Source organism: Thunnus albacares, chromosome 3 (genome assembly GCF_914725855.1).
Source record: "Thunnus albacares chromosome 3, fThuAlb1.1, whole genome shotgun sequence".
Classification (NCBI taxonomy): Eukaryota; Metazoa; Chordata; class Actinopteri; order Scombriformes; family Scombridae; genus Thunnus; species Thunnus albacares.
The window spans coordinates 20200898-20216737 of record NC_058108.1 but is presented as its reverse complement, the minus strand read 5'-3'; the positions used below and the strand labels follow the sequence as shown (position 1 = coordinate 20216737).

The 15840-nt window shown below is 41.9% G+C and overlaps 1 protein-coding gene across 9 annotated transcripts in view; it reads left to right on the top strand.

Annotated features, from left to right (window-relative positions):
• dlc1 (DLC1 Rho GTPase activating protein) overlaps positions 1 to 15840 on the top strand; it is an 89732-nt gene that overhangs the window by 57030 nt on the left and 16862 nt on the right. For 8 of the 9 annotated variants that reach the window (XM_044346916.1, XM_044346917.1, XM_044346918.1 and 5 more), the window contains one exon: positions 14476 to 14547. In XM_044346916.1, coding sequence (XP_044202851.1) covers positions 14476 to 14547 — 72 coding nt within the window. Of the gene's footprint in view, positions 1 to 7659; positions 7986 to 14475; positions 14548 to 15840 lie in introns of those variants that run through there. The other variant, XM_044346922.1, reaches the window with a different exon arrangement.

Genomic DNA, 15840 nt, shown 5'->3' with positions numbered 1-15840 from the left:
TTAGATTTTAGGCACTTATATCTGTGATTTTGATGTAGGATTTGTCATGGTATGTCTGTCTTTTATCCCATTTCTCTTTGATCTGTAGTGGCCCACTTTCTCATCTTATCTTCTGAAAAATGACACAGGAGCTGTAAGAAGTCGGGAGTTGACAGAAATCACTCTGAAATTCAAACCTTTACTCTCTGGGCTCCTGGTTGCACTTTTGCAAAGGAGCCTCTGGATCAGTAATAATCTCCCAGCTGAACCTGGTTTGTGTTTGTCATGACAGCCTAGATGTCTGCATGGTCTGTCATGTGGCTCGCTAGAGGTCGGGGTTCAAAGGAGGTCATGGGTCAGGGCAGGGAAGACTATAGCATCAACTTCCTGCGTTACTCATTGGCTGATTCTGCACAGAGGAAGAATGGATATATGGTACTTTGGAATTTGGTCTTCACTCCACATGTATTGGACTCCATGACAAAATTCAAAAACAGGAAAGAGAGTAGAAGAGGGAAGAGAGTTCTGCACTTTCTATTGTCAAAGGTGTAATGGGACACCTCAGTATGGACATGCACATGCAGGACACATAGGAATATTTACAAGATAATAACATACCACTTATACAAACAGAAAGAAACACACACACGCTCACCCATTTTTTTATCCTGATGTCATATATCTCCTTGGCACGTTGGACATCCATCCACTCCCACCTTGTTCCTTATTCACTTAGCCTCCACAAATGTTGTTGCAAGGCTAAACTTTGCACCCAAGGCCCCATGATTCATGGCTGCTGAAAGTTAGTTGGCATACACTCATGCCAACTCTTCTAGACACCTGCCAACTCTGCCCTTATCCAGAACAATTCATCATGATGTCAGACAATACCAACAGACATCACATTCTCAGGTATCCTTGTCACTACATTTCTGTCATCCCTCTAATGAGACAAAATCCTCACTATAACCTGCTGGCATACAAGACACGCAAGGCATGGGATCAGCAACGCGATTGCGACCAAGAAATCTGAACTGTGGAATTTAATGGTGACCATAGAGAATTGCAGCTTTAAGTAATTACAAAATGCTTGAGGTAAGAGAGGTAACATGGAAAGAACAGACTTAATGTAAAACACAAAAAAAAACTAAAACTAAAACCATCTCTTACAAGGAACTGTATTTTAAGTGCTTGTTTTATGAATAATATAGTCATGTAGGATGAGTGAGACACAAATTAGTTTGGATTATTTTGATCTAGCTGATGAGCCAGCGTGTTCAGTTTGGAAGTAGAGTTCAAATTATTCCAAGCAGCAAGTATTTTATACCTCACTTGGTTTGGAATAGGAATTCTGGAAATTTCCAGGGAGAGCGGCGCAGCTCAAAATGTTGCTGTGTGTTCATTTCACAGCCATATGCTTGGCATCCTTAACCACTCCCCAAGTATTCAGTTGGTTTCCCAAGCAGACCTCCACCTCTTGTAATTCTTAGAAAATGTGGTCACACACATAGTAAGTCTTTATGTGCTGAAATGCCATTTCTCCAGTGTTAGAGCTTGTAGAAATAAAGCATACCAGCCTATTTTACTCACTGCAAGCCTAGAAAAACAGCACTTTACCATAAAATACTGTTTTTGGGGTCTGAGCAGTGACATTAATGTCAATAATAAACCTGTGTGCATAGTAAAACCACAGCAGTTTTTACAACATTTAAAGGTGGAATACTAGTTTGTTCAACTTAATTTACATGTTAACTATAATACTTGGAGGGAATAACACTGAATGATAAATATCGGATGCTATTGTTTGTTGTGTGTCCTCACAATCTTTACTTTCTCCTCTTTTTCCTGCTTTCTCATCTTGCCATCTGAACAACCTGTTTATTCTGTTTTCCTGCACCCTCCAAATGCAACTTTTAATGTCAACTTTTTCCTCCCTTAATACCTTTCTGCCTTTTTCCAAAATCCCAAACAATTGCCTGTCTGGTTCTGCTCTTCCTATTCCATCCCTCTTCCAGCCTAAAGCAAACCATCACTAATCTGGTTTCCTCATGCATGACTAATATGAAAAATATGAGCAATAATCTGGGTCTGTTTGCATGTGTGTGTGTGTTCTTTTTTTGGCTTCTTCATCCTGCAGGATGAGAGAGAGATTAGGGAACTGCTGATCAGTGGATTTCCTAGACAGTTAACATTGTGTGCAACATGGCTGTTTAAATGTAAATATAATATCTGATACTCCAACATGTGGACCACTGATCTCAGCGTGACTATCCTTGCACATGTGTGTTTCTGTGTGTAAGTGTACATATGTATGTATATGTTAACTTTCACACTGTTTGCTTTAGCATTTACACATTAGTGTTGGCCAGTACTGTAATTTTCGCTGCCATTGTCTGAAAGCCAAGGTTCAGCAAAAGCCACACATGGTAGTGATTTAGGGGGAAACAGTGATTTAACTCTTTTAAGATGTCAGTTCTCAAAGAACAGGATTTACAGTCAACTGAGGAAAAAAATTTAACTCAGGGCATTAATAGTTCTAGGTACTCCTTTTGTTTGAGTAAGAAAATGTGAGTAAAAGAATAGTTTGCAATTGAATATGAAACTGCTGATGTCTGACACATCTGAGAAGTTCAGGGCTGAGATGTTACCAGGTTAGAGGTCTGTTTTGGACTTAAATTGAACCAAACCCATGGAAAACCAGTCTAAAGGAGACCAAGGTCAATCAAACCCGATACGGAAATACCCCACAATGATTATGCATAAACCAATCCAAACAGACCCTAATACTATCACTGAGAGCCATATGATGCACCACCAAGTAACGAGCAGTCGCAGTCAAAGAGTATCACAATTTCCCTGCATTTCACAGTTCATACTCTCTCGCCCCAAAAAATGCATTTTCTCCTGTGATAATTGTGACATACCACATGAAAAGAGCTAATAGTGAGTCCACTCTGATCCACTCTGTATTAGACCTAAAGACCCAAGACCTGCAGCAATGAAATGGCACCCTACCCAACCCGATTAAACTGAACAGGCCCTGTGTTGGGTATTAGATACTAAATACTGAGTGGACCTCTAAACTGGGTATCATAATCCATTGGTTTATGGTGGGTAAGTGGGTAAATTGCAGCCCTACTGTCTATAGCATCTGTACTTGTACCCAGCATCTGTAATTGAGTCTCTTTCAGACACAACAGTTTATACTTTTAATGATGTGTCTGGTACTTTGGGAGGAAAAATGTCCGTGGTATGAAGATTCTTTACAATCAATCTTGTTATGAAGAGGAGGACATTATCCAGGCTACTTGAAACCTAACTTAGCTTAATTAAATGTGAAACTTGATGTTTTTTCATTTTTGGTCAGTTTAGTTTGTTTAAAATGTAAGACTCTGCTCAGTTTTTTTTTTTTAAATTTGCCTTGAAGAAATGTGTGTGTGTGTGTGTATGTATGCATGCATGTGTATGAAGACTAAACCACACTCAAGACTCCATCACTTAAAAGCTCATTATCCTTGCACAATGCATATCTTCAACAACCTTCCCTCAATGGTTCATTTTTCCTGCTTTAGATTTTTTTTTTTTGTTCTTGTGCCATAATCTAAATACACCCTTACTTCTACTGTAGACAAAAAGAACCTTATAAATGGATGATCCAACATGAAGCTCTTGTTTTTTTGAAGTCCACCATCTGGATGAAAAATACATGCTAGTGCAACACAGATCCATTGTTTTTGTAAGTGTGTGTGTCAGCCTCCTGCCTCTATTGTGATCGTGGTCAGTCCATCAAAGCCCGGAGAGGGTGTCGGCGAGGCATTTGGTGCGCTGTCTGCTTCACACTTCCTTTGTTTGTGTGTGTGTTTGTGTGTGCGCTGGTCCTGGCCGCTGTCTCCCTACACTTCCTCCTCGCTATTGTGTGTAGAAGTATGTGCTCTCTCTCTCTCTCTCTCCCTCTTTCTCTCTCTCTCTCTCCATTTCTTTCTCTCTCTCTCTCTAATCACTGTCTTATTGGGCTGATCCCAAAGACCATGGATGAGCTATTTCTGGAGATTCCTGTTATGAAAAGATTATTTCCTCCCCTTCTCTTGGTCTCTCTCTCTCTCTCTCTCACACACACACACACACACACACACACACACACACACACACACACAAACACACAGCAGTTAAACTCATTATCTCAAACTGCATCAGTGAAAGGCAGAGGACACGGGCTTGTCATTGGAGGCATTTGGATTCAAGTTTCAAGGACAGTGGTGGTCGTACAGATCAGTAGTGATAGCCTCTCTCTCTTTCGCCCTCTGTGTCTCTAAATAAAACACAATCACACACACAGTAAGATGAGTAAGTGGCATTGTAGTAAACACATAAATCACCTGTTTTGGTTGGTTGTGCTAGGTGGTGAAAAGCATCTTCAGGGCCTAATTTTAAGAAATTTTACCCACAAAAACAGACATGTTTTACACATGTTCATCTCTATTTCAGGAGAGGTGCTATGACCTCTGCAGACCCATAATTTGGTTATCTCTTTTGTGAGTCTTTGTTGACACGGCCTTGGGTGTTTGTATGTGTGTGTTGGACTGACACGTCCGTCCGCTGACCCTCACCTGGCCCCGCTGTTTGGGGTTAGGAATGGTAGAGGAGGGGAGCATAAACCCCAAGGCAATCCCATAGGAGGGCTCTCTATGGCAAGGGAGGGAGGGGGGGGGGTCTTTCATCTTTATTCTGAATCTTTCTCTCAATTTTCTTTTTTTTTATATTTCTGTCTTTTATATGTTTTCACTGTCTTCTCTTTATTTCTGTCTATCACTGTCTCTATAAAGGCTTATATCTAAAGGTCTTTTATCATTTTTCATACTCACTTTCTCTATTTTCCTCTTCCAGACACTCCCCTTGTGTCTCAGGGTCAGAGGTGACACTGTAAAGTTTACAACCTACAACAGTAGCTTCACCCAACAACCCAGCAGCAACAAGTTAAAGGGCCAATTTTATGAAAAATAAAAATGTCTGTGGTTTGTGTTGTTTTTAACACCTGTGCTTTTTTGTTTCTAAATAAATATGGAACAGCTAGCAACATGAGTGCAATATACTATGAATCACAAGATAATCCACTAAAATTCCCTCATGATAAACCTTTAAAAAAAAGTGGTTATTTCTTTTACTTTTCCAAAGAAAAGTTGAATTTAATGCAGACTCTAATCTCTCGTGATTGCATCTCCTGATTTCCTCTCTTTTGTCCAAAGCCCTCATTATACTCGCGCGTATTTGATCTATATCTGAATCATAAGCCAAACAAGCAACTGACTTTGGCAAGCTTTGATGAATGAAAATTGTAGACACTCTTAAGACACACTCATTTGCCCCCGAGCGACTGGCAGCAGCAGCAGCAGACTGCTTGTCTGGTCTCTCACACTTTACCACACACGTTCATCAACAGGCGCTGGCATTATTGTGTATTTATCACCACAGAAACACTTGAGAGCTTGAACCCTCTCATCTCTGTGCAGGGTTGTTGACCCATCTCAGCTGAGGGTAGATTTGAGTTGGGGTTTTGGGTGCAGCCTCTGGGTGGTCGGGTTTTGTGGCTCCGGGATTTGGCCTTGTTTGGTAATCTCTCTTCATCTCTCCTTCCTCTCTTTGCTCTCTCTCTCTCTCTCTCTCTCTCTCTCTCTATCCTTCCCCTATCTCAGCCGCTTTCCTTCACACACACACACACACACAAACAGACATAATTATCGTTCTCCTTACCCTCAGGTCACAGATTTAGGATAGAAATCACAAGGTTTTCCCCAATTTATGAGCTCAAAAGCTCACATGTTTTCCGTTTATGTATTTGCTGTTTGCGCACTGATATTAGTGCTGATCTGGTGACATAATACGTATGACCTCTAATGATCCTCTGTGTATTTTTAGTCACATTACTGAGTCCTACTCTACAGTATATAGCTATCATTTTTTTCTTTAGCTGTATATGGGTAGCAAACCTCAATGCTTTTTGAGTACCGGCTGAAATGTGACATATTGAAAACTGTCAAGTTGATACTGAATGCTTTGTCAGATTCTTTGTTTACTTACTCTTTGATCAAATAAAGTAAAATAACAGAAATCCAAACAGACTAATTTGGAATTTGGGTTGGATAGTGTTAAGTAAAATGTACCATCAACACCAATGACAGATATAGAGAACATGAAAATCCATTGTTTTACAGCTGAGACCCCAAACAGGAAAAAAAATTGTCCAAAATCATCCATGAAATTAGGAAAATGTGTAAAGTTTTGAGGTGATGCGATGCTGTTAAGCATGTTTTCATGTTTTCAAAAAGGGCCTCAAACAGAATTAAGACAAGTCAGCACTGATGCATTATGAAATTTGATAAAAGGGGAGAGTTTTGTAGGTGAAACATGTTTATATTCTTGAAACTGAATGCAGTATTGAAAAAATGTATTATTTTGTTATACCGAAACTAATGTAAAAATTTAAAATGATACCCAGCCCTCCTTATGTGCCTTTAATGATAAAAGCCTCGTGATTTTACTGACTTTATTAGCTGGCAGGATCTCTTCTGAGTGAATCACTTGTGACTCTGTCAGCTGGGCCTTGTATGGCAGCCAACAGCAGACTGCACAGTTAGCCAGGGTTTTCTGCATCATCCTTTCCCCACTCTGACTCCTCACTCACCGTCCAAGCTTTGGATTACATGTATTTCCCTGCCACATGGTGACTCGTTTGGCTCTCCCTTTGTGCACCACCTCAGCGCCTGTGTGTTACTATGACAACAACACAGAGCTGGCTGATGCCAAAATGCTGATGTCGTTGAAGAGTTCTTGGAAAACCGTGGATGAAAAGTCCCGAAGGATTGTGGGGAAGAGGGGAAACTGGAAAACTCGACAGGCTGTTTTGAAATAGACCAATTATAAATGAGTAATGCACCCCCCCTCCGCCCCCCCCCCCCCCCCCCCCCTCCGCCCCCCACCTCCACAAACTGTGTGCCCTCATGGTATTGAAGTTGTTTTACATTCGTCTTTTTGTCATATAATTACTTATTCTTTGTAGATACTTACAAAGCGTGATCAAAGTGTAATACTATCAACTTTACATCATCCAGACTTGTTGTTGCAGAGTCAACCTGAGCGTGGTGTACGTGCGTCAGGCGCGCCAAAGGCAAAGGCATTACCATACCTGCAACATTTCTCTTTTCACTGCACCACTTGCGCCTTTCAGACTAATCTCGGCGCACAAAGGAGCGTCTCTCAGTTGTCTCCAGTATTTTCTAATGATATGCAAACTGGGTGCCAACCTCCGAGTCAATTGCTGCCTACTGGACGGATTTGGTTGAGCTGAAATGAATACTGGGGAGTCTACTTTCGATTTATAAAGGTTGCTGTAACATTTATGAAACATATGGCTTATAACTTAGTACATTAAATGAACAGCAAATAAACAAACAGACAAATAAATGAGATTATCAGAGGTTACGGTAAAATAAACGAGCAGCTGATAAGAGCAGCTTCGATGATTTGTGCGCTTTGACCGCTTTATGACAGATATTGCACTCGTTATAAACTTCACCCTACACATTATGAACTGAGTGTGTCTCCAGCCTCTATCAGGTGGGGAGCAGCGGAGCGGGTGGAGGTGGGGTGGAGCCACGGCAGAGTTGCCCATTCCTAAAGCTTGAATCACTCTACTCTCCATTCACATTCCTGCTGGGGGACCGCTTCGCGCTGCACGCAGGGACACACGGCGTCGGGAGGATTTGAAGATTGTGGAATTCTGTCAATCGCAGCCCAATCAATTTATAACCATGGATTTACTGTCTCGCGCAACGGTCAGAGGACACTTGTTGCCGATTGTGTAGTTTGAGTTTTCTCTGGATTTATCATGCGGGCTTCGCTTTAACAGTGGAGTAGACCTGACTTTGGACAGTCGGAGCCTGCCGGGGCGCAGCCGGGAGTTTTATGCTGAGGCTGGTCGCGAACGAGACTTTGTAAAATGATACTAACACGTAAGTCTGTTTTAGAAATTACCATAAGTGTTTTGTAAAAGAATTATTTTAAAATGTCTTTTTAAAAGTTAAAAAAAATGGTCATACATTCTGTGGTTTCGTGATTATCAATAAGGAGACACATACAGCCTGAACCTGTTAGTAATAGTCCACAACATGCCTGTTACTAGACACTTTTAATATGTAAGATTCTGGAGATCTGCTTGAATTTCAGCTTCAGTAAAACACTCTCTAAGTCTTCTTTAAGGCACACTGCTGCGGGCTGTCAGATAAGAAATCTCGCCGCTTTGCCCATAACTCCGTGTCTCCAATGTCCCCACTCCTGTTCACGGCTCACTAAAACCCCCCAGGTTTATTTTACTTACAACCTTTCCCACATTACACACCAGCTTATCAGGGATGCTTTCCAGACTCCATACACATCTTTGTCTAAAATCTCCCACTTTTACGCACACAGCCGAGGCGACCCTGTGGCAGGTTAGCACGCTCTTGTTTGAATTGGATTAAAACGAAACTTTGATCCGTGTGGGGAAACAGGGTCGTGAACTGGAATATTCAGCCTAAATCGTATTTAGTGTTCTGTAAGATTATTGGTATTGTACCAGTCCGCGACACTTCTGCCATCTCGGTGCCTATACATTTTGTTTAACTGCTTGTGCCTTTTGCCTGAGTGCCGACCTTTTGTTAAGTTTGAGGGGATGTGTTGAAGCTGTATAAGATCCTGTTTTCAGCAGCGTTGGCCGGTGTAACTTAATTTGTGGGCATTGGCCCTCTGTCTCAACTGTTTCAACGGTTTGTTCCAACACATGGCTTCTTATCAGCTACCTCAGGTCTGAACAGATAGGAGCACAGTTGGGTTCAGTTGAGCCATATATCCATAAGCTGAGACACGACACTGACACACACACTTAAGAGTGACTCTTAAATAGACAGAAGAGTAATCTGGTAACAGTAATAAAAGGAACCACAAATCTCTGTCACTACACGTGTTTCTGTTTCTTTCAATCAGGGATAGGACAAGATGGTTTAATAGTAGTAGTAGTTTAGTGGCTAGATGCTGGCTGTTCTGAGAGAAGAGCAAATGAAGGAAGCATGTTTCATTGTCACTCTGTGAAACAGGATGTGAGCTGAGGCCTTATCTGCAGGATTTACATCCATCTGGCACACAGTTTCTTTATGTCCTGTGAGAAGACACAAATGTTCATTTTTGCTGTTACCTTCCCTGTCCTGACATCTGTTTATGAATAGTTATTAAGGGGGTCCTGGCAGGTACGCTGTCATCTGTCTGTGGAAAGCCTATCAGATGCTTTCAGTATGCCTGGTCACCTGATCCACATCTAGGACCCTCTGTGTGAGCATAAATCTGTCATCAGGGAGCACAGGGGCCTTTGGGGTTAGCTCTGTGATGATCCATCTTGGCCAGCTGTGTGTTTGCATGCGTATGTGTCCGTGTATGCGTGCCTGCGCCGGCTGATGGTAGATAACTGGATTGGACCGTGGTAGTAACCTCATTATTCTTTTGTGTGTGTGTGTGTGTGTGTGTGTGTGTGTGTGTGTGTGTGTGTCAATGGGGCATAGCTTGAGGCCAGCCAGATGGTGATATTCCTGGCACCGTCTCACTTAGCTAACAGCCAGAGCTTCTCAGGGAACGCCAGCTGTCTCAGTCGTGGAATCACAAAACATGATACCCATCAGGAATAAAATCTGTTATCACCCATCTTTGCATTCCAGCAGAGTACTCGAGGGAATTTACATTGGTCACATTAAAAAAAAAAAGGTATTTCTAGTTGACCAGATGTTATCATACTGACACAAGCTGTAATGGACATTGTGTTCAACCAGGACATAGTTTCACAAAGTCTAAGATCATGAATCAGTAAGAAACATGTTCTTCAAGTTCAAGAATACAGTTTGTCCTTGTCACTGTTGAGGTAAAGGACAAACACTGGCAGCATCTTGGCTCCTTGCCTTGATTATTGTAGATAACTACTGAGTCTGGCCTGGTTTATCACATCACCTGTCTAGACCCACTTTGCAGCTCTTTCAGAAAGACCCACTCAGACCTGGAGTTGATAACAACCCTCTTGACTGCTTTTTGGGTTGTTTCACAGTTGGCACTCCGAGACCTCGCCATGTTCGGGTAATTCCAGATAAGCCACCTCAATTCACAACAGTTGTTAGTCAAGCATTCTTCTCAATCTGCCAACTTCAAAGACCCAGCCCCAGTGATAACTGTATTCAGACTCTTGACATCCAGTTTGCCATGTATGTAGCAGAGCCTTTGAGGTGGGGAGCAGCATCCTTTGTTTGCTAGCTGCTGACAAACTCCCACTGGAGCTTAGCATTCAGACTCAGCCAAGCCAGACCCTCCTGCGATGGAGGGAAACTGTGGCCGGCAATTGTGAGAATTTCCTGCCACAGGAAAGGAGAGAAGGGCCAGAGCAGAGTTGAAATAAGCACAGGGAGCAGATGAGATGAGGGTGAGAGCAGGCAAAAGAAAAGCAAAGAAAAGATAATTTTAGAAATCGATACCGTTGGGCAGTGGATGAAGCTTATCCCTGACCGGCCACTCACCAGTTCAGTTTTGGCTAAATTCCAGGAGAAAAGTCACTCGTGATCCATATGAGATCTCGATTAGCTTCGGCTTGGCTCTTATTAGTCATGTTATCTGCTAATAATCGCTCTCATCTCTCTTTCCCGCTGAGAAGAAGTGTGTCTCACTGTGTTGTTTTTGCTCATTCACATCAGCCAGAACTAATGTGCTGACATTTTCATTCCTCCTGAGAGGATTTCTCTGTATTTCTCTCCATGTAGTCAAACATTTATGTAAATACAGAGAGAAGCATTTTCTAAAATCCATGTAACTGTTGTCCCAATGAGGCCGGTTCAGTTTTAGCCACATTCAATCTGTCTCTGTCCCAGCTGACGGACATGTTTCAGACATCCTGTGTTGACCCCTCAGTAGGACCAGAAGTTCTGGTCTGGTCAGCTTCAGAGATGAATCTATCCAGCTGTCTTTCTACGTCCAAGCCAACCAGACAACCAGTGATGATGATGGGGTTCCCAAACACGAGGAAGGTCTGGTTTATGTACTAGCAGAAGGTTACCTTTTGCAGTCAGGAAATTACATGCTGCTGATACCTTATGTTGCTCCTATAGCTCCTAGCCTCAAGTCAACAGGGTCAAAATGGCACAAAGCTGACAAAGTACTTGTCAACTGGTGTGTATTTTAGACCAGCTAAATCTATCCGCACTTGCTTTCATTCCTCTAAAACAGTTGTCACTAAAAAAAAAGACAATCTAAACATGAAAAAGAATGTGTCTCGAATGTGCTGTTCCAGAAATGACATTGCACAGAAGGAATTACGTGCAATCAGTTGCATAATTAGTTTGCCAGGACGTGTAGTATTTTCAGTAGTGTAGTTGGCTCTGAAACTTGAGTGCTGGCCTGATTCTTTTCACATTTGTAATCTGTTTTACTTCTGCCAACTTGGCACACGCAAACCAAATATCACCATGATTATCAAGGTGCCGAACTTCACCTTGAGGTGATAGATATTTCTCGCTGTCATATTTAAGTGTTGAACGCTTGCTCTTAAACATTTGTCCTTTATAACTGTCTGAACCATGAGGACGTTTGATAGGTACACACAATCACCGGAGCCATTGTTTGTCTTGGCTGCGTCCCCGCCTATTATCTGGCCAGGAACAAACGAAGGCAGGGTCTTACAGCCGGGTGGTCGGTGGCCACTGCAGCGCCGCTCGGCTCTCTTCCTGTGAGGGAAGCAGGAAGAGGAAGTGAGGTAGTTCCCTGGCGAGGGCTAAGGAATTGGGGCGGAAAGCAGAGGGAAGACAAAAAATAAAATACACCCACGAATCTCAAGTTATCGAAGCAAACAAAAATGTAAAGGATTGGGAGGGGTGTTGCAGAATGACATTTTTATGACCGCAGTCTCCGGGATATTCTTGTGAACATTGCTTTGCTGATCCAACTTTTTTTTTTTTTTTTTTTAAATTCCAGATGCATATGAGTGTGTGTGTGTGTGTGCGGCTCTATTGTTAGGTTGTTTGTGCCAGATGCCCCATGCCCCTGTTCACTTCCTGCAGCCAAACAAAAGGTAGAAAAATATTCTTGCTTCGCTCTGTGAATGAATGGAGACAATGTAGAGCACTGACAAATATTATTCAGTTTGATGCATCTGCGTGGTGAATGCTGTTGTCATTATTTTGTTTCCGAGGCACACCAAGTTCACATTATGTCACTGTAAAGTAGATTTGACACACATGCTAGCCAAATGGGGTGTGTCACTGGATAGCTTCCCTCCAAAGGCACTTATTGGATCCCATGCTCCTTTTTGGAGAGTTTTAGGGGGGATGGAGAGCTAACCATGTGTTTGTATGTCTAATTTGCATTTCAATAGCTTTACTGTCTTTTGAGTGGTTTGTCTTTAAACATGAGGTTGGTCTTTGCAAACACACAGAGTTTGCATGCGCGCACACACACACACTCACGTTGATACACAAGCGAACTCAAGAATCTGTAGACCTACGCTGGGCTTTCTTTCAAGAATGTTGGTATAATTACCCCTTGGTTTCTATGTTCCTCTTGGTTCACTACGCTCCAAAAATACTAGGTGCAACACACACACATACACACACACACACATGGCTACTGAGACATGCCTTCTCACATCCACAGGGAAAAATAGAGCTCATTTGTTAAATGAATTAGCTAGTAAAACATAGCTGTTAATATGTTATTTGACACTTGGGTGCACGCTAGTGTCACAGTGGTTGCTTCAGGAGTCGCTGGCCCCTGCAGTGGCAGAGGGGAGACCCTGTGTTGGTCGTGTCACACCTTGTTGTCAAGGGGTTTGTCTGCCGTCTAGGCTTGTTGTTGGTATGTAAATGCTCATATATGGTTTAGGCCAGACCCTTTGCAGCAAAAGTCTTCTTCTGACCTCTCTGTCTGTCTTTTATGGTTACCTTTCTTTGTGCATGTCAAGTCAATTGTTGTTAATGTCTCACTTTTAATGATGACACTTTTAATGTCACTATTTACTACACATTTATCTCTGTATCTCACTAAGATGTATTCATTCACTTCTGAGGCAAGTTCTGTTTTCCTTTCATGCTCCTGTTCTTGAGCTAGTGCTAAAATAGTACCAATCCCTGGGTGTAATTTAGCTTTGAAATGAGGTGGAACTGCTAGACTGGTGTTTAAAAGATAAAATAAACCACTCTGCATCTCCTCACCGGTGGTTACTATTAGCTCAGTCATGCTCAGCCAAACGTTGCACCCCAACTAAAAGGGTAAGGGGCATTACTATAATGTCTGAGTGCAAGGAATGTGGAACTTGAAATAGAAACATTTGACTAACCTGTCAGACTTCCCCCACAGTTGCATGGATTTGCTTCGCACTGGTACCTTAAATAGCAAGTATTTCACTTTAGTGCTTTGCAGTCTATATGTTGTCACTTTCATCCATTTTTTCTTATCAGTGTCCTTTCCTGGCTTTGTTCCACAGGTTTTGTTTACAAGTTTTTCTCAAGGTTGTGCTACATTTGTACTTGCTGTCAACTCCACTAAAGAGGACATTGTAAAGTCAGCTCTTTAAGGCCTGGAGACATGTTTCTGTCTGTCTTCTGTCTACAAACTGCTCGCTGTGGGGGTGACGGAGCAATTGAGGAGGCAGGGGTGTGGGCAACCATTTGGCATATGTCATCTAAAGGGCTTTCACGGATAATTGGCTCCTCTGACACACAGTGAACCTCAACATTCAGTCTGGTACTTAGCATAACAAGCCCAAATGTCACACCTTGTTTTTAAAAGGAGTTATGGTGGAGTTTGTGACACAGTGTTGAAGACACATCCAGAACATAAAAGACTACAGTAAAGGCATAGCTGTTAGATTTTAAGTCTAAGAAATACAAATTTAGCATCTTCAAGGCATCTTAATGAAATGTTTTACAAATCACACAATGGCATATTCATCTGTGGGAACAGTCTTGTCATATGGGAAGAGGGTTTTTCTGTGTTCGAGATGTCTGTGTGAGCTTAAGTGGCACACACTTGGCGTGTGAGTGGGTTAACACAATTTGCACGAATGATGCTTTGAGCTTTAGCTTTAGAAGCATGTGAGAAGAGAGTGACCGAGTGTGAGATAGCTAATAAGGTCAAGGGGTTCACATTTGATAAGCCGCTAGCATGTCGTTGTGCTTTATCCTTGAGTTTTGTCTCACTTTGATATTTTGACAGGATATCATTTTAAAATGACGTTGCACTTGAATGATGATTTAAAAAAGTCAATATATCAGAGGGTGTCATTATTTGCTGTTCTCAAAAGGGCGTTAATTTGTAAATCAGTCATGTTGTTATCACAGGCTATTTGGTTTGGTTTGTTTACTGTACGTGTACTTGTGGGTGGGTTGCGCTGTGTCTCACAACTCTAACTAATTTCTGTGTTGTTCCTATTTTTCTCATCTGCAGAGATTGAAGCCAAAGAGGCCTGTACCTGGCTCCGGGCAGCAGGGTTCCCTCAGTATGCCCAGCTTTATGAAGGTAAGGACCCGTCATGAGACACCTCAGCCCACACTCCCACCCCTGCTAATAATATCAAAGATAGTAAAGGAAAATAAGTGGATTAAAACATTTCATTTGAATTGATGTTGTGTAAGAATGCCATAGCTGTGTTGGGAATCATTTGTGAGTTATTTGGAAGGTTTGAGAAAATCCTTACTGAAATCTGTCAGATAGCTCTAGTAGTGCTAGGTAGCTAATGAAACACATTTTCTTGAATTTTGATTAAATTAAGATGCAGAGATTTTTATCATTTTTGCATGAAAATGAGATAGTAGTAGTCATTCCACCAGACAATGTTTGGCTCATATAAAAAACCGCTATGTCCTTATTCAAGCACACAAAACACCAACAACACAGAGACTTGCGTGCATGTTGGTGCACACCTCACACAGCATAACATTCCTGAGGAGTAAAGTTTTTTGTAGCACCAGCGCTTTACTCTACTTATACAAGCAAAGCCACACAAACCTCAGCAGTCCATATTCCAAACATTAACTATACTGTGACTATAATGTAACTTGGATAGTAACTTTATGAGGACCAAAGGTCTGTCTTAGCATGAACACAAACACAAAAAAATGTTTTCTACACCCTCTCAAGTTAGTCATGCAATGACAAATGGTTGAAAAAGAATGCTTTGCCCGACCCTTGAGTTTTAAATATGCACTCACCAAAATACATCAAACATTCTTTACACTCCAACTATATACTATGGCATACCGTGGGCATACCAGTTGCCCCTTATGTAACTACAGGATGATGACAAGCTACTTTTGTCAACAGTTCATTGCTCGTTCCCACTTAACCGTGAAAGGTTTCCTATTTGAATGGAGACCTTATTGTGTTTCTGCAAAGGTGATGAGACTGTTTCCATACACACATGGACAGCAACATAGAAGCAAACTGCAAACCACAATCAATCACTGTACAGATTTTACAGCCTTGCTGCTTAGTCGCTTGAAGCTGTCCCCACACGATTAGGAATTTGTGCCGATGCATGACACATTTTTCCTTCTCTTGTATCCGTGGGACAATCTCTATTGTCTGTGCTGTCAAGACTATTGCCCCACTAAAGATAAGCAGACTGATAGGCCTGTTTCAGTACAGTAGGCTAAAGGTGCTGGCCTCCCCTGAATAGCATTTTCTTATCACTAATCCCCCTGAGGGTTTGGATGCAAGATTCCCATTTTGGGTTGGGTCAAGGCATTCCAGCAAATAATTTTAAAAAAAGTGTTCATCCTTATACCTAAACTTGCTTTATTTCCTGAGTGT